The sequence below is a fragment of the Pristiophorus japonicus genome, chromosome 15, assembly GCF_044704955.1.
Source record: "Pristiophorus japonicus isolate sPriJap1 chromosome 15, sPriJap1.hap1, whole genome shotgun sequence".
Lineage (NCBI taxonomy): Eukaryota > Metazoa > Chordata > Chondrichthyes > Pristiophoridae > Pristiophorus > Pristiophorus japonicus.
Window position 1 is genome coordinate 22,401,373 of NC_091991.1, and position 26,952 is coordinate 22,428,324.

Consider the following 26,952-nt stretch of genomic DNA (forward strand, 5'->3'; position numbering starts at 1 on the left):
CAGATGCCTGGTCGGTGTGAGGAGCTTCTCAATACATCTAGGCGGATTGCAGCCTTTCGCTCTCGGCAACGGGTTCACAAACTTCTGGGAACCACACAATGCAGCGTCGATAACCGGCGGGTAAAAGTATTGAATAACTTACTTGCTCTGCAGACGGAATTGTCCTTCTTTTCCCTTCCTTTAAATATAAATTGCGGCTTCCGATCTCCCACTCCCAATGATCTGGAGCGGCTGGGAGCCCGACAGCTACATCTGGATTAGGTAAGCTTCTTATATCGAAATCGCGCACAGCTCCAAGAGAATGCTGTTTACTAACTGGTCTGGGAAGTACCCTATCTGTAGCCGTCACTCACCCAGATTGGGCTGGCGGGCGGTGGGAGTGTCCGTGGAGTAATGTCCTCCCCCCTTTAGGAAGCAGACAGATGGCATTTATGGATTCACCTTCGTCTGGCAGTGAAACTCCATTACAAAGCCGTCTCACTAAAGCACTCCCTGCGGACTCAAGCTTGGGAATACTTTTCAAACAAGAGCACAAGATATTTCAACTCGCCCTTCCATCAGCCGTCGATTTGGAATTCGCATTAAAAATGCTTCATTGTCCACCACAGTTAACGACGAAGCACTTTTCATTCGTTAAATGGTAGAGGAAGACATCTAATTTGCATATTATAGGATACTCTGCACGAAACACGCCATTCGGCCCAAACCAATCCATGCTTGCAATTAGCCTCCTCCAAATCTATCAGCATATTCCTCTATTCCTTTCTCCCTCATATGCTTGTCCACCTCTCCTTAAATGCATCTATACTATTTGTTTCAACCACTCCCTGTGGTAGCGAGTTCCACATTCTCACCACTCTCTGGGTAAAGAAGTTTCTTCTGAATTCCCTATTGGATTTCTCGGTGACTATCTTATATTGATGGCCTCTAGTTAAGCTCTTCCCCACAAGTGGAAACATTCTCTCTGTATCCACTCTATCAAAACCTTTCATCATTTTGAAGACCTCTATTAGATCACCTAGAGAAAAAAAGAAACCCAGCCTGTTCATCCTTTCCTGATTTATTTTTAAAATTTTATTTATATATATATATATCGCATTTCTGGAATAATCATCTCCTGCACCCTCTCCAGTGCCTCTATATTATTTTTATAATATGGCGACCAGTATATAGTTAAATTCTAAATCAATACTTTGAATATATAATGAGGTTAATGAAAGTGATACATTGATCAGTTTAACAATGTTTTAAATAAGGATCCCATCGTTAGTGTCAAAGAAGTATGTCAAATATAAGACCCTTAAAAATAATTTGTAAACAACTAAATAGAGAGAAGTCATTCCGAAAGCCAATGCTGGCCCTGAGCGGCTCTGCTCAGCATTTACCTCCATCTAGAACTTTTCGCCAGATTTACCTGACTCCCTCTCCCTCAGTGGAGTACAGAGAAATCACAGTAACTAATCGGATTCACCTGTTAAATCAGTGGACAATTGTTGCGAAGTGAACTGTTGGGGAAGAGAGACTAGAATCAATTCACGCCAGGTAAACGCTCGCAGTGCCACAATGAATGGAGTCAGTCCACCAATGCTGCACAATACCAGCCAGCAGAAACCAACCTTCCTCTACCTGAACTTCCGTCCCAGGTATAAACCAAACCGTCACGCTAGAACAAGGTTTGCTGTGAACATCCTAAACTGCAATGGCCTGGAGTTCCCCCGTGATTTCTGCCCAGGGAACCACATAGCCCAAAAGATTGCGGAATTTTAAGTGCAAGCAAGTTGCACCCATAACCACTTTATGCTCGTTTCTGCCGCAGCAATTAGTTTAAATCCAGTCAATTGATCTGCCCTTCTGGTACATTACTGTGTAAGCTGGAAAGGTTGGCAGGACAAAGTGACTTCAATCAATTACTGTTAGCTTTAATGATTTAAATCAATTAATTGTGTCAACGTTTGGGAGGACAGAGATAATGGTGATTTCCAGCTTATGGGAGATTTCTTTCGTTGTCTTTTCTCGAATTCCACCAGCCCCTGGAGCCCTCACTGGCCCTGTTGTAGTCACCAATCGATTACGCTGCTCGATTGCACTGATTTCTGGGAGATTTTACGTCTGGGTTTAAGCTCACATATTAAACAAAAACGTCAGCGTGACTTCACCGGCAAAACTGGCGCATTTTGCCGATAGCGCCGAGTGGAAACTCTTACTGGCAACATAAAATTACCAGTATGCACTTCCAATTAAGGAATACCACAAGTGTTTAAACTCAAGCCAGGCATTTTAAATTGTTCACTTAGAAATCCGAGTGTTAATGGTCTTTGCGTCCGTCCTGTTATGGTCCAGTTCAGCAAATCCTTACCAGAACCACAGATCTATTATACTATGTGACATATTTGATTACAGATTTATGTACGCAATCTATTCTAATATTTGACAGATTTTTTTCCCTTAATATCTGCATTTTCAACAGACTACTACATAATTCCTGCAAGTAATTGGGTAAAAGAAAGGCTCTGAATTTGCAGTCGGAGGTGAAGCGACGGCGCTCGTCACTGATCTAAGAAGCTGTCCACAACGATCTAGCAATCTCGGTGGTGTGATTTTCAGCTCGCCAGACCGGTGTTTGAATTTGGCACCAAATCAAGCGAATCTCCAGCGATCAGCAAGGGAGGTCATTGAGCTGGCTAAGCAGCCAATCAAATTGAAGAATTCTCACAGGCAACAAACCAGGAAATAAAATGCATCGAATTCTCAGGCAGCAAACCAGCAAATAAAATGCATAGATTATAATTTACTTTTTAAAATAAATGTTACAAAGTGCGACATAAAGATTAGGACATACACATAGGCAGTCCCTCGAAATTGAGGAAGACTTGCTTCCACTCCAAGTGAGTTCTCGGGTGACTGTACAATCCAATACGGGAATCACAATCTCTGTCACAGTCGTTGAAGGAAAGAATGGCTGGGGAGTCTGGTTTGCCGCATGCTCCTTCTGCTGCCTGCGCTTGTTTTTGGTGATGAGACTCAAGGTGCTCAGCGCCCTCCCGGATGCTCTTCCTCCACTTAGGACAGTCTTTGGCCAGGGATTCCTAGGTGTCGATGGGGATGTTGCACTTCATCAAGGAGGCTTTAAGGGTGCCCTTGGCACATTTCCACTGCACACCCGGGGATTGCTTGCCATGTAAGAGTTCAGAGTAGAGCACTTGCTTTGGGAGTCTTGTGTATGACATGCAGACAATGTGACCTGCCGAACGGAGCTGTCGAGTGTGGTCAGTGCTTCAATGCTGGGGATATTGGCCTGATCGAGAACATTGACATTGGTGCGTCTATCCTCCCAATGGGCCCCTGTTTAACCTTCGTCGCCTTGAGGCTAGAGCTAAGACTATCCCATCCTGTCATCGAACTACAGTATGCAGATGACGCTTGCGTCTGCACACACAGGCTGAACTCCAAGCCATTGTCAACATCACCGAGGTGTGGGAAAGCATAGGCCTTACACTAAACATCCATAAGACAAATGTCCTCCACCAACCTGACCCCACGTGGACCACTTTCCATACCTCGGGAGCCCATCACAGCTAGGGCAGACATCGACGATGAGATCCAAAACCACCTCCAGTGTGCCAGCGCAGCCTTCGGTCGCCTGAGGAAGAGAGTGTTCGAAGACCAGGCCCTCAAATCAGGCACCAAGCTTATGGTCTACAGGGCTGTAGTGATACCCGCCCTCCTGCATAGCTCAGAGATGTGGACCATATACAGTAGACACCTCAAATCGCTGGAGAAATACCACCAACGCTGTCTCCGTAAGATCCTGCAAATCCCCTGGGAGGACAGACGCACATAGGATTAAGGTAGAAGCTGAAGTACCATAAACAAACTTTTAAAAAGTATTAAACACCATGTAATTCTTATTAATGGAAAAAATTTACATTCCACAAATATAAAAATAATTTTTCAGGGCCAGAACGGGTGTTCAGCCATCAATATGCAATTAAAAACCCAGTATCACATCTTTCAACGAAGCTTAACTTTTACGGAGGGGGTTTAATAGTGGTATTAGAGTGTATAGGGGAAGCTTTCATTAGGAACTGTGATTTGAATTGATTGCTGGTTCTGGGAAGTTCCACAGTGCAACCTGTGTTGAAGCAGGGAATGACTGACAGCAACTGCTGGATTTCCACGTTTATCTGCACATGCGCTGTTTGCAGAAGTTGCTGTCACTTTCAGAGGAATAGTGATGGTGAATGCTGACAGATTCACCATCATTACCACCACCAATATGTTTTAAATTAAATTTGACAGGAAACAGTACAAAATTGCATGGCAACATTCAGAACAATCTGTTGATGTAATGATTTAATATCTAGGTATGCTGCATGCCTGGGATCTGATCAGCACCATAACATTGCCAATTTAACCAAATTCAAAAATTTGATGTTGGCGCCAAGAACAGCTTGATGTGATCTTGCACCACTGGTGCTGTCCACCAGGTTGAGTGATGCATTGAACATTTTCCCCAATCAATAGTGATACAAACAATAACTTGCATTTATATAGCATCTTTAACCTAGTGAAAGATCCTAAGGCGCTTCATAGGAGCATTGTCAAACAAAATTTGACATCACGCTGCATATGGGCAGATGACAAGGAAGACTTGCATTTATATAGTGCCTTTCGTGACCACTGGATGTCCCAAAGCACTTTACAGCCAATGGAGTACTTTTTGAAGTGCAGTGACTGTTCTAATGTAGGAAGCTTGGTCAAAGAGGTAGGTTTTAAAGAGTGTCTTAAAAGGAGGAGGGGCAGAGATACGAGAGATTTAGGCCAGGAATTCCAGAATTTAGGGCTTCAGGGGAGGGGATTCCAGAGCTTAGGGCCTGATGGAGTGATTAAAATCGGGAATGTGCAAGAGGCCAGAATTGGAGGAGAGCAGCTATCTTGAATGGTTGTGGGGCTGGAGGAGATTACAGGGCTAAAATCACACCTTCGGGCTGGTAGAGCTCACCAACTCTTCTCTCTCTCTCTCTTTCACCCCCCCCCCCTCCTCTATTTTCCGGAGTGCTATTTTCTGACCTGATCAATCATTGTGTTTGTTCACATTTAACCAGAATGGTTGGAAGGAATAATACAAGCTCATCACATCCATGCCTGGGAAATGGGTCCGGATACAAGTGGCGGGGAGTATGCATGTGCAGTTCTCTCACTTTCCTTTGAGAGTGGCATCCTGATAGGATACTAGAAAGATACGGAATTTACTATAGTTTAGTTACTTTAAATATATCGCAATCAATCTTCAGTTAGTGCGCCAATTAATTTACAGAATGCTCCTGGTATGCTACTACAGCAGGAGTTGTTTGAGGGGGTGGAGAAGAGTTGGACAGACTGCATTCCTACTCCCATTCTCCACCTGGAGAGCGCTGACATAATACTCAGTCTGATCGGCTGAACCCTCAATAGTCAGGTTGGTTCGATTTTGAATGCTGTTTAGTTAAAAACAGTGTCTATCAATGCAGCACAATGTATAAAAGGAATACATTAAAAATATTGAACCCGGCATTGATGAGCAGCGTAAACAAATACATTAAAAAAAATCAAAGCTACAGATTCCATAACACGGGAAAGGGCAGGAGAGTGGGACTAGCCGAGGGTCGGCATGTGCTCGATGGGCCAAATGGCCTTCTTCCGTGCTGTAACCATTCTATGAACATTCTTCTTCAGCGGTCTCTTGTATCGAGGATGACTTGCTTCCACACTAAAAAAGGGATAAGTTCACAGGTATTTCAATGAAGGACCTGATATTCCAGATCCCGAAGTACATGTTGAAGGGTGGAAGATGCCTGTGTGTGGATTTTTTTTAACGTGTGGTGGCCGTTGCACATCAGCCACCACACGGGCTTGACAGAGATAGGTCTTGGTCCAGTGGCAAAGATTAACCAAGACGACTCGTGACCAGCTCTGCTGCACAGACCGAGTACGCACACATATCGCAATGTGGGCTGGCCCGTGCTGCCCCCTGTGCCCTGAACTTACGCCTTATGAACATTGGAACGTGAGCTGTTTTTAAGACATGAACTCGGTTGGTTTGGGCCCGTTAAGTACTAAGGGAAGAGGACATCAAAATATTGTTTTCTTTAAAGAAAGAGTGGTTTTGGAAATCTTTCAAAAAGTATCCCAACTTGTGATTTAAGAAAACCTATTACTGAACACCAATATAGCCCCATTCTTGGAAGAATTGGTCTGCACTGAGAGCAGGGCGGCGTGTGATCACGCTTATTATGCCAGGAGCCGAAAACAGGCACCGGTTTTGGAATATGCCCATAAAGCTGCGCCATTCAACAAATACTGATACCTCAAATTCTGCAAACATTTTACAGTGCAAACAATTCACGCAGGAATGTTACACTGTCTGGGATGACCACCAATATTTACCCTGGTCACCGTTGACAGTCACATTTGTGACTACTTAGTTATTATTCGAAATGAAGAAACGATGCGAGTTCGCTGATTTCCAAATTTGCCTTTCAACTGACACAGGTTAAACTTCTTAATCTATAATGAGGGCAAGCTGGTTTATGGTTTGAGAACCATTAACAATCTGATGTTCAGGGAAGTTAAACAGCTCCACACGACATGGATTTTCAATGTTCCATTGTCTAGTTTACGTGTATGTTTTAAACAGAATCGTGAAGCCAAGACATTTTAAAGTTAACGTTAGAGGTGAGGAATTGACCTTTGTAAAGATATGCAGTTGCCAGTGTGCCCATGTTTAATTAAACTCCTGCCATGGCTCAAGTAGTTAAGTCAACGAGCAGCTGAGCTGTCCAGGCCAAGAATAGCCCTAGGTCCATCCTACCTGTGTCCTGTTTGCGGATCTTAGCTAGTGCACGCACTGCTGTTCGCTTCAGTTACCCCAGCCTAAGGAGGGAGGAGACAACTCACTCGGACATCTGCTCCCGGTCACTAGCCAGAATCTCCTGATGGAGTTCCATACAAGGGGCATCAGGCTGGGCCGTGATACCTGTTGCAAGATTCACGTGTGAAGAATGGTCAATCAGGTGAGGTTACTCGAAGGTGACGGACATGAGTAAAAGATGAGTAAAATAGCAAGAAGTCAACACCCCGAGCTCGAACTACAGAAATTGCCAAGCTCATGTCTGTAATGACTATAGCAATCCCAAACCAACCCCACTGCCCTGCTATTTTTCCATAGGCCCCAGCTTTGTTTCAAATGTTTATCTACTTTCCCTTTTGAAAGATGTTTTGGTCTCAATGATGCCTTGGTCTCAATGATGCCTTGGTAATTGTATTGTATCGTTCAACAATCTTCAGTAATTTTAACTGCTAACCCCTCATAATTGACTCCCCAATAGTTGGAAAAATAAGTCACAGTTTCAATATTTGTAATCACTGGATGGAGGGAAGGGCTACAAGGAAAAACCAATTTGTAAATTAAAGTGGGCGGAGAATCTGGTTGAATGTGAGGATGACAGTGACGTGACAGCAATGCCCCCTCTCCCTCCTCCACCCCAAACAATTGCACTGCATTTGAATCTATACTTTCCAATCCTCACTTCAGGCAAAGGTATTTTTGTGCACTGCGCCCAGTACAATTTTCTTTTCCATTTATGTATACGCTCTTCAAATGATGGAACCTTTTGATTTTAAGTTGATGTGGAAATCTGGGTGACCTAGATTTATTTCCAGTACAAATCAAGGCACAGGTTGCAAATGATCAAGCAGAACTAAATATAGAGCATGCCATGTTTGAGTGAAATGGGACTTTAAAAAAAATATTACTTATGGCTCTTTAAATGAACCCGCGAGCGAGACCCCATCTGGTACAGCACTAAGCCATACATACCAGAAGATTCTAGATTTGTGTTAGTTAATTGCAGTTTCAGCAGCAATTGGGCTACGGCTATTGGCCTCAGTACCCAAGGTTGATGGGAGAAGTAATTGCAATTCAGTGACCCTTTCTGTAAAATGTGAGCAAAGGATCGAGCTTGCTGTGAAGCCCTCCACAGTCAAATAGCCTGTGAATAATTCCTGTTGGGGCAGTTGGGAGAGGCACTGAAGGGATATCAACACCTGCAGAAGGAAGGAATCAAAAGCTCACTAAAACAAAACCGCGATCTGTAAATCATAGGCATCGAGGAATACGTGCTGGGATATTTTTTTCAGAGAATGCTAACAATATCACCAAATAAATGCAGCATTTTAATTGCAAAGTTTAAACATAATTCACTCCAGAAAAATATTTTTGATGTCTTTTACTTTATCAACAGAAACTTAAAACTAGTTAAATTACATAACTAAATCATCTATTTAAACTCGGGTCCTCCCAAGTCTGTTCGAGCACAGCAATATTCATGGTTCAATATCAATTGAAGCGGAGCTCCTCGCACCAGCGATTCTTTCCATTCTATAGTTTCTCTTGAGTGAGATTGTCAATTAATGCCAAATTAGGGACCGTTTTGAGCATTCCTCCAGGAATTCGATTGAGATTGCTCAATGTCATATCTCATCAGGTCCTTACACCCAGAGATTTTAATTTTGTTCTAAAGTAAATTTAAACTTGGCGAAAGACCATTGTCTAACGCATTGCATCTAACAAATCAACCTTTGATGTGTGTTAAATTAAGAGCTTATCAAGTTAGCATGCCTACAATTGCTAATGTGATTGCACAAGATGAGAGAATTGCTCTGTGGTGCAGTAGGGGTTAAACATAATTACCCGTCTTTCCGATTAGACGATAAATCAAGGCCCCACCTGCCATCTCAAGTGGATGTAAAAAAAAAAATCGCATAGCATTATTCGAAGAGCAGGGGAGTTCTCCCTGCTATTCTGGCTAATATTTATCCTTAAACCAACATCACAGATTATCTAGCTATTATCACACTGCTATTTGTGGGACTTTACTGCACACAAATTGGCTGTTGTGTTTCCTACAGTGCAACAGTAACTGCATTTCAAAATACTTCATTGGCTGTAAACTGCGTTGTGAAGTCCCGAGGTCGTGACAGGCGCTATATAAATGCAAGTCTTTCTTTATTTAATGTCATTAATTGTGGTAGCCAGTTAACTGAAGCAGTAAACTGACCGTCTTTTACTGGCTCTGTTAGAACTGCATTCAGAGATGCTATTTTTGGTGAATGTACAGTTTATACCACAGGTATATTTACTAACAGGCAGAAAAACCATTGTGATGATTTATTTTTACAATTTAATTCGTTTGTCAGACTTACCTTGTATGTTGCTGTACCTACAATGTTCAAACAGCATCTTAAAATTGGGGATGAGGGGATAATAAAACATTATGCAATCAACATACCTTTGCATTTTGATTTGGGAAACCAACAGAAGAGGCGTGCAGTCCTGTTGAAAAGCATAATTGGAGTAAAGAGGGCGGGATCGCCAACAGCTATTGTAACTTGTTGCTGCAAATTGATGCAGGCAGCCCATCAGTTTCTTACCACCCCCAATCGCATTGGATTTTTTCCTCAAATTCAATTTATTCCAAAATTGAATGCGTCGTGGAAATTTCACTATAATGTGCTACTACCGTAACAATTTCAAGTTCACTGAAATTTAGAAGAATTTAAGACTCAAAGAAAATCATTTAGGGATATGATGTAATTGTCAACTTAAAAAATATATAACTTGGGAATGTAAATGGCACTTAAAAAAAAAAGTACTTTTGGGGAATGCAAGCAAAATGCCTCATGAAAATGACACTGGATAGTGTAGCGAACCGTTTAGATCTGGCATTATCTATTGCTGATCAATTGTGGCATTAGCAAAGTTGTACTTGACTGGGGAGTAAACTGGAGACCGAATAGAATCCTTCCACTTAATCTATGCATTAATCTTTGTCATAGTTGTGCTCTCCAGAGACAAGAAAAGCATTTAATGAAAGTTTGACTTCAGGGGTTTAAATTCAATAATGTACATTATGCATAATGATTTAGAACTGGAGATATTGCACACGTACATACCAAGCAATAACTGAAAACATTCCCAGTTACTTAATCACTAAATACATTCTCAGTGTTCCTCAGTTACAGGTGCAACACTCAGTTGGCACGAGTCAACTCTTGCTGAGTTGGATGACCAGTTTTTAAAAAAGATAATCAACAGGCAGTTCCCAAGTATGACCATTACTGAAATGAATAATATTGCAATCACTCATGAAAATTCGTTGTAACTGTTAGTGAAGGAACAGCAACTCTCAAATCTGACTTTGGCAAACAATGCCAAATGTTAAGTTTAACCTAATTTTTCAGCCCCCCCCCACCCCCACCCATCAGAGACGTGCTAAAAATTGGGTAAAATTAACAACCGGTGCATTTTCCTAAAAACATTCTCAAACTTTTAATCCAGTGTTTATAAATGTTGTAACCAGGAGTACAAATAATGTATCTTCATTTTTAAGATTTTAACCCATTTTACATTAACATGAAAAATGCCACCACAGAAGTGGGACAAAGTTTTCACTGCCTGATAACATTTGAAGTTTAATTTAGATCTCAGCTAAGAGTGCTCCCAGATTTACCAGAATTCTCGCATTTTACAAAAGAAAAATGAGAACGGCTGGGAGAAACCAAACAAGGCAATTATATAGAAAAACACATTACTGTGTATATACATAGCAGGAAAACTCGAAGGAATGCAGGGGAAAAAAGTGCAAAAACTGAAGAAAACCCACATGACTTGGATACTGAATTTATACCCTAGATTCCTTTCCTTGTTAGCACACAAGAATTATGACAATATTTTGTTTTAATTACATGAACACAGAAGTGCGTACAGGAAAAGTTTGTTTGAGGGAAAATTTTATTTGGATATGCTTTAGTCATTTCAAATATTTAAATCTTGAATATTGGTGTATGCTATCACCACACAAGTTTGACTTACTGTAAACGTAAGCTGCAGTCGAACACGCGTGTTTGCAAGGTGGAAATAGGACCATCTGGAACTAGCTAGTCACCTGACTCTCAATCCATGGGTGTGAAGATTTACAGCAGCGTATATCATCCACAAGATCTCATGCTGATCAATAAGCATGGGGGGGGGGGGGGGGGGGAGAGGGGGAGGGGGAGGGTACAAATACAGTTCAAAGATTGTTAGTTTTAAATACATGCGTAAATGTGTCTGGTTTCCCTGTGAGAAAAATGACAAAAGCCTGCTTTAATTGCTATTATACTGCAAGTTGATGGGATACTGCAATGCACGAGTCATGCGACTCGTTAAATATCAATTCTGACCATAGTCACTAAAGGATTCCACATTTGGAGCATGATTTTTGCAGTTGAGTACACGTATATTTAATAATCAAGCATATACATTATTTAAGGATTTAAAACTCAAATGTAGTGTCCCATGTCCAAAATGATTTCACATGCACTGAAATACTAGGTACTGTACTATTGAGCTAATACTGTACTGTCTAAAATCATTATTTGGGTAGAATGATTGGTGACTGCACCTCCTAGGACAGTGGCAGCATTGTTACGAAATTGGCTAAGTGATAGGAAACGGAGTAGTGGTGAATGGTTGTTTTTCAGACTGGAGGAAGGTACACAGTAGTAATCCCCAAGGGTCAGTTATAGGACCACTGCTTTTTTTGATGTATAGCACTGACTTGGATATGGATGTACAGGGCACAATTAAAAAATTTGCAGATGAGACAAAACTTGAAAGTATAGTGAAGTGAGGAAAGAGGTCATAAGTTGGTGGAATGGGTAGACATGTGAAATTTATTGCAAAAAAGTGTGGTAAATTTTGGTAGAAAAAATGAGGGGAAATATAAACTAAAGGCGGCGCATGAACAGAGACCTAGGGGTAAATGTGCACAAATCGTAGATGGCAGGGCAGGTTGAGAAAGCTTCATGAATAGAGATATAGAGTTCAAAGCGTGGAATTTATGAAGAACTGTATGAAACACTGGTTCGGCCTCAACTGAAGTATTGTGTCAAATTTTGGGCACCGCACTTTAGAAAGGGTGTGAAGGCCTTAGAGAAGGTGCCAAAAAGATTTACGAGAATGATTCCAGGGATGAGGAACTTCAGTTACATCGATAGACTGGAAAAGTTAAGGTTGTTCTCCTTGCAGCAGAGAAGGTTGAGAGATTTGATGGAGGTGTTCAAAATCATGGATTTAGACAGAGTAGAGAAACTGTTCCCATTGGCAGAAGGGTTGCAACCATAGGACACATATTTAAGGTGATTGGGAAAAGAACCAAAGGTGACATAAAAAACTTTTTTACACAGCAAGTGGTTAGGATCTGTAATGCACTGCCTGAAAGGGCGGTGGAGGCAGACTCGATTGCAGCTTTCAAAAGGGAGTTGGATAAGTACCCGAAAGAAAAAAAATAGCAGGGCTATGGGGGAAGGGCTCTTGCAGAGAGCTGCCACAGGCTCGACTGGCTGCATATCCTCCTTCCGTGCTGTAACCATTCTATGATTTTAAGAAAGACCTAATGGGCTTTCCCTTTTAAAATTTATAAATGAAGCACTTGGATGATCAATTCTGAATAAAATCGCAACACTTACCTGTTGTAGTAAAATCTGGCGAGTAGAATGTTGAAGACACCAGTCTTCAAGCGGAAATTCCAATACTTCAAAACTTCTTACACTATATTCAACGCCAGCAATTAAAAAGACACTATTGTGTAGCAATTTCAAATTAAAGGCAACACTGCAGTTAGGACAGCTTTTCTACTTTATTACAAAGAGAAGAAGCTTTAATGTGGTCAGAAAATACAAGATTGATTTTTTTTTTTAATTCTTTTTTTCCTATGAAATGCTGCTGTTCAACCAGCCATTGTGAATTGTCTCAGTTCACTTCCTGAAGTCCCATCATGTTCAATTGGGTATGGATGTCCTTGGCTGCTGAAAATCTGGCCCTTAAGTGCACAGGGCGACACAGCGGTCCCCTGCTCAGCAGTTCCCGAAATGTCCTGTTTTCATGTATTGCATCCATGCACACCTCCGAAAAATGAGGTACAGCAGGGCAAATATTTTCCAAAATAGATGTCATATATATAATATATACACATTCGTACATACATATCTTTATTCATGTGATGTCCAAAAATTAAAAAAATGTACACTTTTATTACAAAATTGTAACAAAGACTGGACAGTGTTTTGCTCATTCTGGAAAGATGAAGCCCAGTGATACACAACCGTGGAAAATGTCCAGAGGTTGTGGCAATAACGTTCACTTAAACAGTCAAATGTTCTTGCATTTAACTTGGCAGAAATGCCATTCAAAAACATTAGGGGAAGTAAAATGAACAAATCAAATGCAGGCTGCTTATCTTTCCAAATGAAATACAAGGAGGATCTTCACATAAAAATGCACTAAACATTTTTTTTATTACCAGTAATGCTACAATGAACAATGCAAACTTTTTAAATTTTTACACTTTGGAAATTTAGCAATGAAAATTTTGTCGGTCCACTTGCCCTTTAACAGAACAAAGTCTGCCTATAGGCTGAGAAATTATTTTGTTTTGTGTTGTTTTTAAACATACCCTGCTCAAAATAATAAAAAAAAACAGAAAAAAAACAATACAAATTCAGTTGTGTTGGGCAGCACATAATTACTAAGGCAGGACTTCAAAATGTCGATCCATCCACATGAGCCAATTGCCAGATCCTCAAAGAATAAAAACCAGGATGTCTGAGCCACTTCGGTTTCCGCAGTTTGAGTATTGTGCTGAGACAGCCATACCCCATGAACAGTTAAGTCTTTAGAAGGCTTGCTGAGCAGGGTTGTAGTTCAAAGATGACGGCAGATGAGGTCTTTCCTCTAGTTTATCATACTCCAGGTGGAACTCCTGAAATCCCAAAAAGAAACCGTCAGCCATGCGACAAGAAACTTCCATTTGAAAGCAATACAAGACACTTGGTGACATCCCAGAATGTACATTCACAGATTTAAACACCACAACTTGCATTTATATAGCGCCTTTAATGAAAGAGGCTTCCCAAGGTGCTTCACCAATAGGTGCAAGGAAAATGCAGTCAAACTCAAGATGGGAGAGATTAGATTACAACAGCGACTACACTTCTAAAGTACTTGATTGGCTGTCAAGTGCTTTGGGACGTCTAGGGCGAAAGGCACTATGTAAATACAAGTCTTTCTTTTATTAGGTGAGATGAATGAATGTCTGGTCAAAGAGATGTGTCTTGAAGGTTCTTAATGGTGGAAAGGCAGAGAGGTTTAGCAAGAGAATTCCAAAAAGGACTGAGGTAGCTGAAATCTTTGCCACTAGCGGTGGGGTGAAAGGGGGCGGTAGGCACAGAAGAAAAAATGATTTGGGAGGGTATACAGGGGTGGAGGAGATGGCAGACATAGGGTGGGGCAAGTCCAAAGACTAATTTATATACAAAGACAAGGATTTTGAATGTTATGTGTTAGGGAAGATGGAGCTAGAATAAGTAAGCAAAGATGTGGGATGAAGGGTGACTGAGACATGAAGGACAATATACACGTGACAGAGTTTTGGACAAAAAGTGGAGTTTTTGGATGGTGGGAGGCCTGAAGCACAGTTTTAAGAGTATTCAAGACTGGAGCTCACAAAGGCACATACAAAGGTTCCAGCAATGATGGGGCTGAGGCAAGGGCAGAGGGGAGCAATTTTGTTGCTGACTAGGATATTGGGTTTAAAACATGGCACGATTACAAATGGTCTAGTTCAGCTTGAGAGAATGGTCATAGAGGGAGATGGAATAAATAGTAAGGGAGCAGAGTTTTGAACCGAAGATGATTGCTTCGGACTCCCCAATCTTGAGCTGGAGGAAGTTGCTGTTGGACAAGCAGTCTGACAGTACCGAAGTAGTCAAGGCGTTGAGAAAAATGGTGGAGGTGTAGAACCGGAGATCATCGGCATACATGACTTGGCTCAGTGAAAGCACTCTAAGGGTGTGTGTTGAAGCCAGAGACTTGAGCAGATAATCTTCATTGTAGTGCTGCACTGTTGGAAGTGCCGTTTTTCAGATGAGATGGTAAACCAGTCTCCCCTCTCAGATGGATGTAGAAGATCCCATCAACCAAGGCCACCAAAAATAGATTATCTGGTCATTTGCTGTTTGTGAAACCATGATGTTTGCAAAATTGGCTGCCACATTTATCTACATTACAACAGTGACTACATTTCAAAAGCACTTCATTGGCTGCGAGGTGTTTGGGACACCCTGAGGTAGTGAAAGGCGCTATATAAATGCAAGTTATGCAAAAACCCATGTTTGTGGATGAGGTCACTTAGGTGCAGCATGCAGATAGGAGGGGGCGTAAGAATAGATACTTGGAGGACCCTTAATATGACATTGTGGGTGAGGGAAGAGAAGCCATTATTCAAATAGGTAGGATGTAGCCATACAAGGGTAGTTTCATGGTGCTGGATGAGAGAGCGGCATTAGAGGAAGATGGCATGGTCCACCATATTTTATGGTGGAGGGATAATGCAGCAATTACAGAGGATGTAATTCACAATATTTCAACCAGCTTAAGAAAATGGCTTGCATTTGTATAGCACCTTATCTAGCATCTCAGGCATACCACATACATTAAATATCTCCTGAAGTAATATGACTTATGTTGGCATACATAGCATACTCTATGCAACAAAACAGTTGCTATTTAATAGCCAGTTTAATTTGTTTTAATTGGTGATACCCTACTTCTGTCATTTGTTTATAGTAGTTGTCGTAAGAACACCAAGTGTTACATCATAACAAGTAGATATTGTTGAGTTAAAATGTATGCACTGGCATTTTAAAGAAAAATAATGCATTGCACTATATAATAAATAAAATATCTTTGAAAGTAAAGTTACTTATCACCGAAAAATATTTAGAATTTTTTTGGGGGAGACCATTAAATATAGGAAGGGTTTTTGATGTATGGTTAAAACTTAATGAAACAGAATGGCACTCAATAATCAGTGACGGACTGATAACACCACGTGGTGCTTTAATCAAGCAGTTTGACTAGCTTTAAGAATGGTTTGTATTGTCTCTTCAATCTGGTCACTGTTCCACAAAAATATTACTAAACAATGTCCTCAGTAATATCTGAAGTGTAGCTACTTCGTGGGAATCTGGAACTCCTTCATGATCAGAACATTAACTGAAAGGAAAATCCTGCGATTTCAGTAACGTCACTGTTTTGTCAACTACACATGCCTTCACTGATTAAAAATTCGGTACCCGATGTATACTGCAACTGTCAACTCAAATTTATACTATACAGCCAATTGTTAGAAATTAGCCAGGCCTTTGCAAACTCTACGAAAAGTTACCTGAATTGACTTTATGAAGAAATGCCTTCTACCTCAAGGATTACAAATTTAATTCACAGAACAGTCAGATTAAAGAAAGAGCACCTTTCCTGTCAGCATTTTATTTTCCTTGGAATAGATTTTATTTTAAGCGATCAAGAGTTTAATTTGCAAAAAAAAAAATCAGTTTTAATCAGATTTTATTTTTAAATGGTTTAATGCTAAAGAAAACAAATTCAACAAAACATCCCTTCTGCAAACATACACACACCTTTAGAGTGTATAGGGAAACTTGGATGAACAGTGCAGAGTTATACCAGATGCTTGCATTGCTGTTTGATCAAGGGAAGAAAAGCTTTGTATGACACTCCAATGCATTGACAAGGGATCTGCTTACCAGCCTCCAACTGCCACGGAACTTTTTACTGTCCTGTTCACCCTTTTATAATAAAACTTTAACATTGAACTTGGAGAGTTGCAAAATGCAGTTTTACACCAGTCGCAGTTATACTGCAACTTGCCTAAAACTGAAGCAGTGAGAGATTATCTCCTCCAAAAAAAATCTGTTGTGCTCCCAGTTTGTTTCTGGGTAACTGCAGTTATATTGCACTTCTTGAACTGCACAGATGTTGGATGGGTGACATAAATGAACCATTAGAATACTTTCCTTCATCGCTAGCAAAACATGTCCGCTTTCTGGATTGAAACTTGGTGAAATTGGTAGCAAAATGGTTCAGTTTCCATTGGTCAGATACAAACTGAAATCAAGGACAATCACAAAGAGGGTATGAGAGCTTGTTTACAGTGACCTAAAACAAATTCTGCTTTCATTACATGGGGCTCCTAGATTTTTAAATGTTTTGGGAATTTAATTCTGTGATTCCATCCATTTTCTTTTTAAATCAAAACTAATGGTTTTGGTCAAGTTAGTTGTCTCTTTTTTAGTTAATATCATCACTGCTTTAGTAAATGATCTGCAAATGTCAAATATGAAGTGCAATTCTTGCTGCATGTCATTTAACAGGTGTCAAAATGTGCCCTTGCACAATCTGCATAGGAAAATGCTTTTCTAATTACCTCTTCAAGCGCTGATGAGTTCTCTTTAGGCACCCAGGTTGATCAGGCTGTTGAATGCCAGCCCAATTTATCATATATTGATTGGCCTACTCCCTCCAATCACACAACCAGATAAGTTACATTGTTCAGTCTCCAGATTGGATAAATTGGCTCCAAATGCTTTCCTTTTAGCAAATCAGCATCAGATGTAGGAGCCTCGGAAAGTATAGGATCAGAAAAGACTATGCACTTGGCCAGTGACAAAAAAACTAATACCTCTGAATTGCCCACTCCCGATTAACAGAAAGATTTAAACGTATCTGGTTCACTCTGAAACAGGTGGATAGAGGGACCACAGAAAATAAGAATTATTAAAGCTTAACACAAAGTAAAAATACAGAATCCAAATAATTATCAAATAAAATGTTAAATAATTACACAAGACTGAGCACAACAAAATAGATAAAATGGGAGGGAATGGAGTGAAAACAAGAGAATCATAAGTTTAAAAAAAACATCTTATTGTAAAAATAACATTTCAGTAGCCTGACAATTAATATCACAGCAATAAATCTACTTCTGACAGCAGAGTAGTATTACTACAACCTAGAATGCAAAATGATAGAGAAAGAGCAGGGAAATGGGCTAAAACTATTGACCTTAAAAGCTAGCAATTATATAGGCATGATGGGCCAAATCGCTTCCTTTTATACTGTGCATTCTATGAGTCTTCAGTGCATGAGTTGAAATCGTTAAAAAATTGATAGCCTAGAGATCACAGAACTTGCTAGAGCATCCAGCAGTCTCGAGGGTTAAAACAACAGCACACAAATCTAGGCTATTTCAGCTGTCTTTATTAAAGAGAACCACAGCTCAGAGTTGCTGGGCAGAAAAAAAATACACAATGTTGCATACAAAAACTTATTGGTTGTTTCCAGCAAACAGATGATGCTTAATCTCTCGTAAAGAAACATCAAGTTAGTAATTTATCTGACTCCTTTACAATAGAAGGCCAGCAATTTCTGCATTATATAAAATCAATTAGCACATCAGATCTTACTTTAGCAACCTTTCTCCAGTTAAGACAGTCAAAGAAATAGTATGTCCCCCTTTCATAGGTGTTGGTCTTTACTGTTGGCTCCATTCCTGGGGCCCTGGTGATCCAGACTCGCTCTTCTTTGTGGTACCTCCAGTCTCGGTTAAATCTAACATTTATAATATGATAAAAGACATGTATGAATATTAATCAAATTAAACACATTCAATAAATAGACTAACGAATGGCAAATTATTTTTAAAAAAATGGATAAAATCATCAATCAGAATCATTAGATTTTCTTAATATGCCAAAAGAAATTTAGTTCAAACTAAATGTGTTATACATTTAAATGGACATACAGCTCTACTGCTGCAAGTAACTGTAAGACATCTCCTCCATTCATGTAGTACAGATAGAAAAGGAGGTCCTCTCCGTAGCGGGCAAGTTTTATTGCAGCAAGCTGTAAAGAGATCATTACATTAGTTAGTTTTATCTTACATTTTAAATATAAAGCTTAGAAACCTTAAATTATGACCAACAATATTTTAGTTACAAGGGTAAGTGACACAGGATATAATCAACACAATACATTCTACAGTGTGCCTGTAAATATCCAATTGATTACCACCAAAAGATACAAATGATGTCCTTAAATATTCACACACTGATCATGCCACAATTGTTGATACTTCAATGTGGATGTGGTCATGTATAATCTGTATAGAAAGCTCTGGCCACTGCCAGCTAACAAAATCGAGAGCAAAATGAAATATAGCTGCCAATGCAAGAGTGCATACATATCCATAAAGGTATTCAACATTCAGGAAGGATAGAATAAAAGGAAAAGGAGGTGGGGTAGCATTGCTGATTAAAGAGGAGATTAATGCAATAGTTATAAGGACATTAGCTTGGATGATGTGGAATCTATATGGGTAGAGCTGCAGAACACTAAAGGGCAAAAAACGTTAATGGGAGTTGTGTACAGACCTCCAAACAGTAGTAGTGATGTTGGGGAGGGTATCAAACAGGAAATTAGGGGTGCATACAATAAAGGTGCAGCAGTTATCATGGGTGACTTTAATATGCATATAGATTGGGCAAACCAAACTGGAAGCAATATGGTGGAGGAGGATTTCCTGGAGTGCATAAGGGATAGTTTTCTAGACCAATATGTTGAGGAACCGGGGGGGGGGAGGAGGAGAGGAGACCATCTTAGACTGGGTGTTGTGTAATGAGAGAGGATTAATTAGCAATCTCGTTGTGCGAGGCCCCTTGGGGAAGAGTGACCATAATATGGTGGAATTCCACATTAGGATGGAGAATGAAACAGTTAATTCAGAGACCATGGTCCAGAACTTAAAGAAGGGTAACTTTGAAGATATGAGGCGTGAATTGGCTAGGATAGATTGGCGAATGATACTTAAGGGGTTGACTGTGGATGGGCAATGGCAGACATTTAGAGACCGCATGGATGAACTACAACAATTGTACATCCCTGTCTGGCGTAAAAATAAAAAAGGGAAGATGGCTCAACCGTGGCTATCAAGGGAAATCAGGGATAGTATTAAAGCCAAGGAAGTGGCATACAAATTGGCCAGAAATAGCAGTGAACCTGGGGACTGGGAGAAATTTAGAACTCAGCAGAGGAGGACAAAGGGTTTGATTAGGGCAGGGAAAATAGAGTACGAGAGGAAGCTTGCAGGGAACATTAAGACGGACTGCAAAAGCTTCAAAAGATATGTAAAGAGAAAAAGGTTAGTAAAGACAAACGTAGGTCCCCTGCAGTCAGAATCAGGGGAAGTCATAATGGGGAACAAAGAAATGGCAGACCAATTGAACAAGTACTTTGGTTCGGTATTCACTAAGGAGGACACAAACAACCTTCCGGATATAAAAGGGGTCAGAGGGTCTAGTAAGAAGGAGGAACTGAGGGAATTCCTTATTAGTTGGGAAATTGCGTTGAGGAAATTGATGGGATTGAAGGCCGATAAATCCCCAGGGCCTGATGGACTGCATCCCAGAGTACTGAAGGAGGTGGCCTTGGAAATAGCGGATGCATTGACAGTCATTTTCCAACATTCCATTGACTCTGGATCAGTTCCTATGGAGTGGAGGGTAGCCAATGTAACCCCACTTTTTAAAAAAGGAGGGAGAGAGAAAACAGGGAATTATAGACCGGTCAGCCTGACATCAGTAGTGGGTAAAATGATGGAATCAATTATTAAGGATGTCATAGCAGCGCATTTGGAAAGAGGTGACATGATAGGTCCAAATCAGCATGGATTTGTGAAAGGGAAATCATGCTTGACAAATCTTCTGGAATTTTTTGAGGATGTTTCCAGTATATTGGACAAGGGAGAACCATGATGTGGTGTATTTGGACTTTCAGAAGGCTGTCGACAAGGTCCCACACAAGAGATTAACGTGCAAAGTTAAAGCACATGGGATTGGGGGTAGTGTGCTGACGTGGATTGAGAACTGGTTGTCAGACAGGAAGCAAAGAGTAGGAGTAAATGGGGACTTTTCAGAATGGCAGGCAGTGACTAGTGGGGTACCGCAAGATTCTGTGCTGGGGCCCCAGCTGTTTACATTGTACATTAATGATTTAGACGAGGGGATTAAATGTAGTATCTCCAAATTTGCGGATGACACTAAGTTGGGTGGCAGTGTGAGCTGCGAGGAGGATGCTATGAGGCTGCAGAGTGACTTGGATAGGTTAGGTGAGTGGGCAAATGCATGGCAGATGAAATATAATGTGGATAAATGTGAGATTATCCACTTTGGTGGTTAAAACAGAGACAGACTATTATCTGAATGGTGACAGATTAGGAAAAGGGGAGGTGCAACGAGACCTGGATGTCATGGTACATCAGTCATTGAAGGTTGACATGCAGGTACAGCAGGCGGTTAAGAAAGCAAATGGCATGTTGGCCTTCATAGCGAGGGGATTTGAGTACAGGGGCAGGGAGGTGTTACTATAGTTGTACAGAGCCTTGGTGAGGCCACACCTGGAGTATTGTGTACAGTTTTGGTCTCCTAACTTGTGGAAGGATATTCTTGCTATTGAGGGAGTGCAGCGAAGGTTCACCAGACTGATTCCCGGGATGGCGGGACTGACACATCAAGAAAGACTGGATCAACTGGGCTTGTATTCACTGGAGTTCAGAAGAATGAGAGGGGATCTCATAGAAACGTTTAAAATTCTGACGGGTTTAGACAGGTTGGATGCAGGAAGAATGTTCCCAATGTTGGGGAAGTCCAGAACCAGGGGTCACAGTCTAAGGATAAGGGGTAAGCCATTTAGGACCGAGATGAGGAGAAACTTCTTCACCCAGAGAGTGGGTGAACCTGTGGAATTCTCTACCACAGAAAGTTGTTGAGGCCAATTCACTAAATATATTCAAAAAGGAGTTAGATGTAGTCCTTACTACTAGGGGGAATCAAGGGGTATGGCAAGAAAGCAGGAATGGGGTACTGAAGTTGCATGTTCAGCCACGAACTCATTGAATGGCGGTGCAGACTCCAAGGGCTGAATGGCCTACCCCTGCACCTATTTTCTATGTTTCTATATTAAAAAAATCTTATTGAGCACACACTTCCTGTTTACAAATAGTTAATTCCTGTCTTCATGTTTCTGTCACACTGTTGTGACAACTTTTCCTATTATAAATGTTCATGTCCATATTTCCCTCACTAAACTTGTCTACTTCTCCACCTACCTCTTTGGCCAAGCTTTTAGTAAACCCTCCTAATATATCCTTCTTTGGTTAGGTGTCAATTTACGTCCGATTACGCTCCTGTGAAATGCCGTGGGTCATTTTCCTACGCTAACGGCACTATATCAATGCAAGTTATTAATAGAAATGGTCTATGTAAACTTGTGCTGTAGTTGCACCATTCCACCAATGGTGGCACTATAGCACATCAGTTTTACATCTCCCAGTTCTTTCATCTGTATGGCAGAGAAACTCCTACACTCCAGTTCTCAGTTTGCCAAATTGCTGCAAGTTTTTGTATTTAACAATAGAATACATGGAATTTATACAAGGGAAGTACGTACAGCTTTAAAATGTGAACTGAACGATGCCTACATGCTCGCATTCAATTATCCCCTGGCTCCAACCTTACCACCAGAAGACTTGGTTTTGTCTCCCCGTATGCAACACCATGGGACGCGGACTAGTTACAAAAATTAGATTTGTGGAAATGATTTCAATGCAGTGATCTTTTCTTGTTTCAGATAATATGTACAAAACACAGTGGCAAAAATGACAATGTAGAAGAAACAGACTAAGATTGGCATTTGCAACAATCTTTCTGAAAATTGGGAAACAGTTGATGCTAAGAATCATGGGTATTTCAGAGAGCAGTCTGTGGACAAAGGATCTTTCACAACCCATGCTGGTAGACCTAGGCTGTCGAAGTCACATGCCCAGAGATAACGTTATAGGTTACACTGCCTGGACAAGATAAGAGAGGCCAGGAGAATTCCATTTTTATCTTGCCTTCTCCAGATTTTATTATAGAGAACCATAGCTCAGATTTACTGGGCAGAAGAAAAATGCAATGTTGCATACAAAAACTTATTGATGCTTACTCTCTTCGTAAAGAACCATCAAGTTAGTACTGACTGTTTAAGATGATTAACACCTAAGTGACTCTTGCCCTAAAATGTATTACTCAGAATTGTCAGTTATCTGAACAGGTGGAAAAAAAATGGTATTACCTTGTGGAGTTGAATACAATGAACTTGCATGTATATAGCGGCTTTCACGAGCTCAATGTCCCAAAGTGTTTCCGAGCCAATGAATACTTCTGAACTCTATTCACTGTCGTAATGTAGGCAAACGTGGAAGCCAATTTTACATACAGCAAAATCTCAACAAACAGCTACAAGATAAATGACCTGTTAATCTGTTTTGGTAGTGTCAGCTGGGGGATAAATGTTGTTCAGAAACGCAAGAACAGTGCGTAAAAAGTTGAAATTCCTGTCAAATCACTGATTTTGTGTTGATTTGTAATTGTGAAGACTGCAACAGCGCTCCCCGTGGAGGAGCAGGGTAACAGCAACTTCCAGATTTCCATGTTTAACTGCGCATGTGCAGAAGCTAGAAGTTGCTGTTAGCATTCCCCGTCATTACTGTTTAAAACTGACAGTTTTGCCATCATTACAACTGCAAATTCCAGGCCATTGGGTTTCTCATACTAAACAGGAATTTCTATTTATATAGTGACTTTAATGTAGAAATGCACTTGAGGCACTTCACAGAAGCATAATCAGAAGAAAATGAGGAGATGCAAGGAGAGGAGATCAAAAGGCATTTGATAATGTCCCACTGTTGGCAAAAATGGAAGCACATTGAATTGGAGGCAACCTATTGACATGGGATGGGAATTGGTTGGGACGTAGGAGACTGGGAGTAGGTATAATGTACTCTAATTGGTAGGATGTGATTAGTGGTGTTCCCCAGGGCTCCATACTGAGGCCTCAGCTTTTCACTATTTATCAATAACTTAGATGAAGGAATAGAGAGCCGTATACCCAAGTTTGCTGATGACACTAAGTTAGGTGGCACAATAATGCAGATGGGAGCAGAAAGTTTCAAGGGACAGTAGGTGGGCAAAACTGTGGCAGATGGGGTTCAATCTGGGGAAGTGTGAGGTCATCCACTCTGAACCCAAGAAAGATAGAATAAAGTGTTTTCTAAATGTTAAGAAGCTAGGAACTGTCAAGAACCAGAGACATTTTTAAAGGCCCATGTACAGAAATCACTAAAAGCCAGTGGATAGGTACAAAATATAATGGAAAAGGCTAATGGATTGTTGACCTTTAATTCAAGGGGGCTGGAAGTTATGCCACAATTGCATAAAGCTCTGGCTAGACCACATTTGGAACCGCACATCAGGAAGGATAGATTGAGCTGGTGCAGCACAGACTCACCAGAATGAAACCAGGGCTAAAAGAATTACATTACGATGATTGGCTGCATAGGCTGGGCTTGCATTCCCTGAGGTATAGGAGATTAAGTGGTGATCTAATTGACGTGTTTAAAATAATTAATGGATTTCATAGGGTAGCTTTTTCTTCTGGTGGGGAGTCCAGAACAAGGGGCTATAACCTTAAAATTACAGCTAAGCTCTTCAGGGCTGATGTCAGGGAACACTTCTTCAGAAAAAAGGGTAGTGGAAATCCTGAACTCTTCCCCCAAAAAACTGTTGACACTACCTCAATTGAAAGTTTCAAAACGGAGATGGATAGATTGTTGTTTTGTTTGGTAAGGAATATGGAACCAAGACAGGTAAATGGAGTTAAGACACAGATCAGCCATGGTCTAATTCAATGATGGAGTTGAATGGCTTCATCCTGTTCCCATGTTCCTAAATGCTTGGTCAAAGAGATGAGTCTTAAAGGAGGAGAGGGAAGTAAACCGGTAGAAAGGTTTGGGGAGGGAATTCTAGAGCAAAGAGCTAAAGGCACAGTCGCCAATAGTGGGGCAAAAGGAGAGGTTGATGCACAGGAGGTCAGAGTAGGAAGAATGGAGAGTTCTTGAGGGAGTGGGAGCTTGTAGGATTAAAGGAGGTTAGAGATAGGGAGGGGCCATGGAGATTTAAACATGAGCATCAGAATTTTAAATTTGAGTTTTATGGGGGTCGGGAACTGATGTAGATCATTGAAGACAGGGGTGATGAATAAGTGGGACTGGGTGCAGGATGGGATACAGGCAGCAGTTTATGGAAATTGGAGGATAGGTGGCTGGTCAGGAGAGGAATATCTACTCTGGAGGAGACAGTGGCATGAATGAAGATTTCAGCATCAGCAGCAGATGGGCTGATGCTGGGGAGGAAGATAGAATTGGTGGTGAGTGTACCAAATGTGTGGCGAGTGCTTAAGATAATGGCTTTGGTCTTCCCAGTTTCTAACTGGAGAAAAATGCGGCTCATCCAGGACTGGGTGTTGGACAAGAAGTCTGACGACACAGAGGCAGTGGAGGGGTTGATGGAGGTGGTGGAAAGATAGAGCTGGATGCCGTTAGCTTACACGTGGAAGCTGACCCAATTTTTCGGAATGATGTCGCCAAGGAGAAAATTGCAGATGAGGAAGAAAAGGGGTCAAGGCTAGATCCTTAGGGGACTCCAGTAGTAACTGTGAGTCTAGAAGAAAAGTCACTGCTGGTGGTGATCTAGCTATCACTGGACAGGTAAGAGTGAAACCAAGCAGGGGCTGTCCTATTCAGCTGGTCAACAGATGAGAGGAATTGTAGGAGGATGGTGTAGTTGACCATGTCAAAGGCTGCAGAGATACTGAGAAGAACAAGATGGGATAGTGCACCATAGTTACAGAAGATCAAATTTGTGACTTTTTAGGGTCGTTTCAGTGGGGTCGAAACTTGCTCGGAGAGAAGGACACAGATTTGGGAGGCGACAACATGTTCAATAACTTTGGAGAAAAGGGAAATTGGGGATGGGGTGGTAATTTGCAAGGATGTTGAATGTTTTTTTTAAAAAAAAGGACAGGTTGATGACAGTAATTTTGAAAAGGAGGGAGACAGTAATAGAGGAGAGGAAACCAGTTACAATGTCACCGAGCATGGGGACCAGAAAGGGAAATTGGGTGGTCAGCAGTCTAGTGAAACAGGATCAAGGGAAGAGAAGGTGGAGCTCATGGACAAGATGTGCTCGGAGAGGAGAAACAGAAGATAAACTAGAGAAAGATGCAGGCTGAGGTCTAAGGGAAGGGGGTGGGGGAAATGTATCAGAGGCAGCTGAAGTTTAGTGACAAGAAGTTCATGAGCACCTCGCACTGAAGTGAGAGTAGAGAAGGGTTTAAGGATACAGGTGGTAGTGGAGTAAAGAAACCGGGATGATCCTGTAGTAGTAAGCGGGTTTGGAAGATGAAAGCGTGGCCCGATAGTGCTTGCTGTGGTCCATCCACACCTCTTCCATGGATGGCTAAACCAGTTGTGCGCCAGATATGCTCAACTCTGCACCATCTAGACTCGAGGGAGCAAAGTTGGGGGTCATACTGGAGGGACAACCAGGATTGGAGATAGTAAGGGTGTTACTGAGGACAAGGGCATCAAAGTGGAGTGAGTGGTTGAGTAAATCGCCAGCTGCAGAAGTACTGTGGAAAATGGAGGACCAAAGGCTAGGTAGTTGAGAGTTCATATGTTTCAGACTGATGGTATGAGAAAGAAAAGTTACAAGAATTCAGAGAGCCTTGGATAAATCTGGAGAAAGTTCAATTGGCCCAGAAAGGAATAGCTTATGAAACAAGATATCCAATAGTGTTAAAAGTGAGACTTGATGTCTAAGAAGTCTAGCCAGAGAGTGGCAAATATTTAAATATGTTACTTCTATGCAAGAGTTCAGACTCCGAGCACAAGGAAACAAATTTGAATTGGCTCTAGTCCAGGTAAAACCACAGATGTGCAAGGCTGGATCTACCCAGAGAATAGGCAGATGACGAGAAAGAAATTGATAAAATATCTATGGATAAAGATTCATTATGCTGACCTCCTCAGAGGTGAACTCAAGTAATCAGAGGGAGACGAAACTGCCAACTCTACTACA

General features: G+C 41.1%; 1 protein-coding gene across 5 annotated transcripts in view; it reads right to left on the minus strand.

Moving 5' to 3' along the window:
• Positions 1 to 12,695: 12,695 nt before the first annotated feature.
• cnot2 (CCR4-NOT transcription complex, subunit 2) overlaps positions 12,696 to 26,952 on the minus strand; it is a 139,118-nt gene continuing 124,861 nt past the window's right edge. For all 5 annotated transcript variants that reach the window (XM_070900211.1, XM_070900210.1, XM_070900213.1 and 2 more), the window contains 3 exons: positions 18,741 to 18,841; positions 18,403 to 18,547; positions 12,696 to 13,841 (listed from right to left, as the gene is read on the minus strand). In XM_070900211.1, the coding sequence (XP_070756312.1) occupies positions 13,755 to 13,841; positions 18,403 to 18,547; positions 18,741 to 18,841 (333 nt within the window). In that variant the 3' untranslated portion in view covers positions 12,696 to 13,754. The remainder of the gene's footprint in view (positions 13,842 to 18,402; positions 18,548 to 18,740; positions 18,842 to 26,952) is intronic.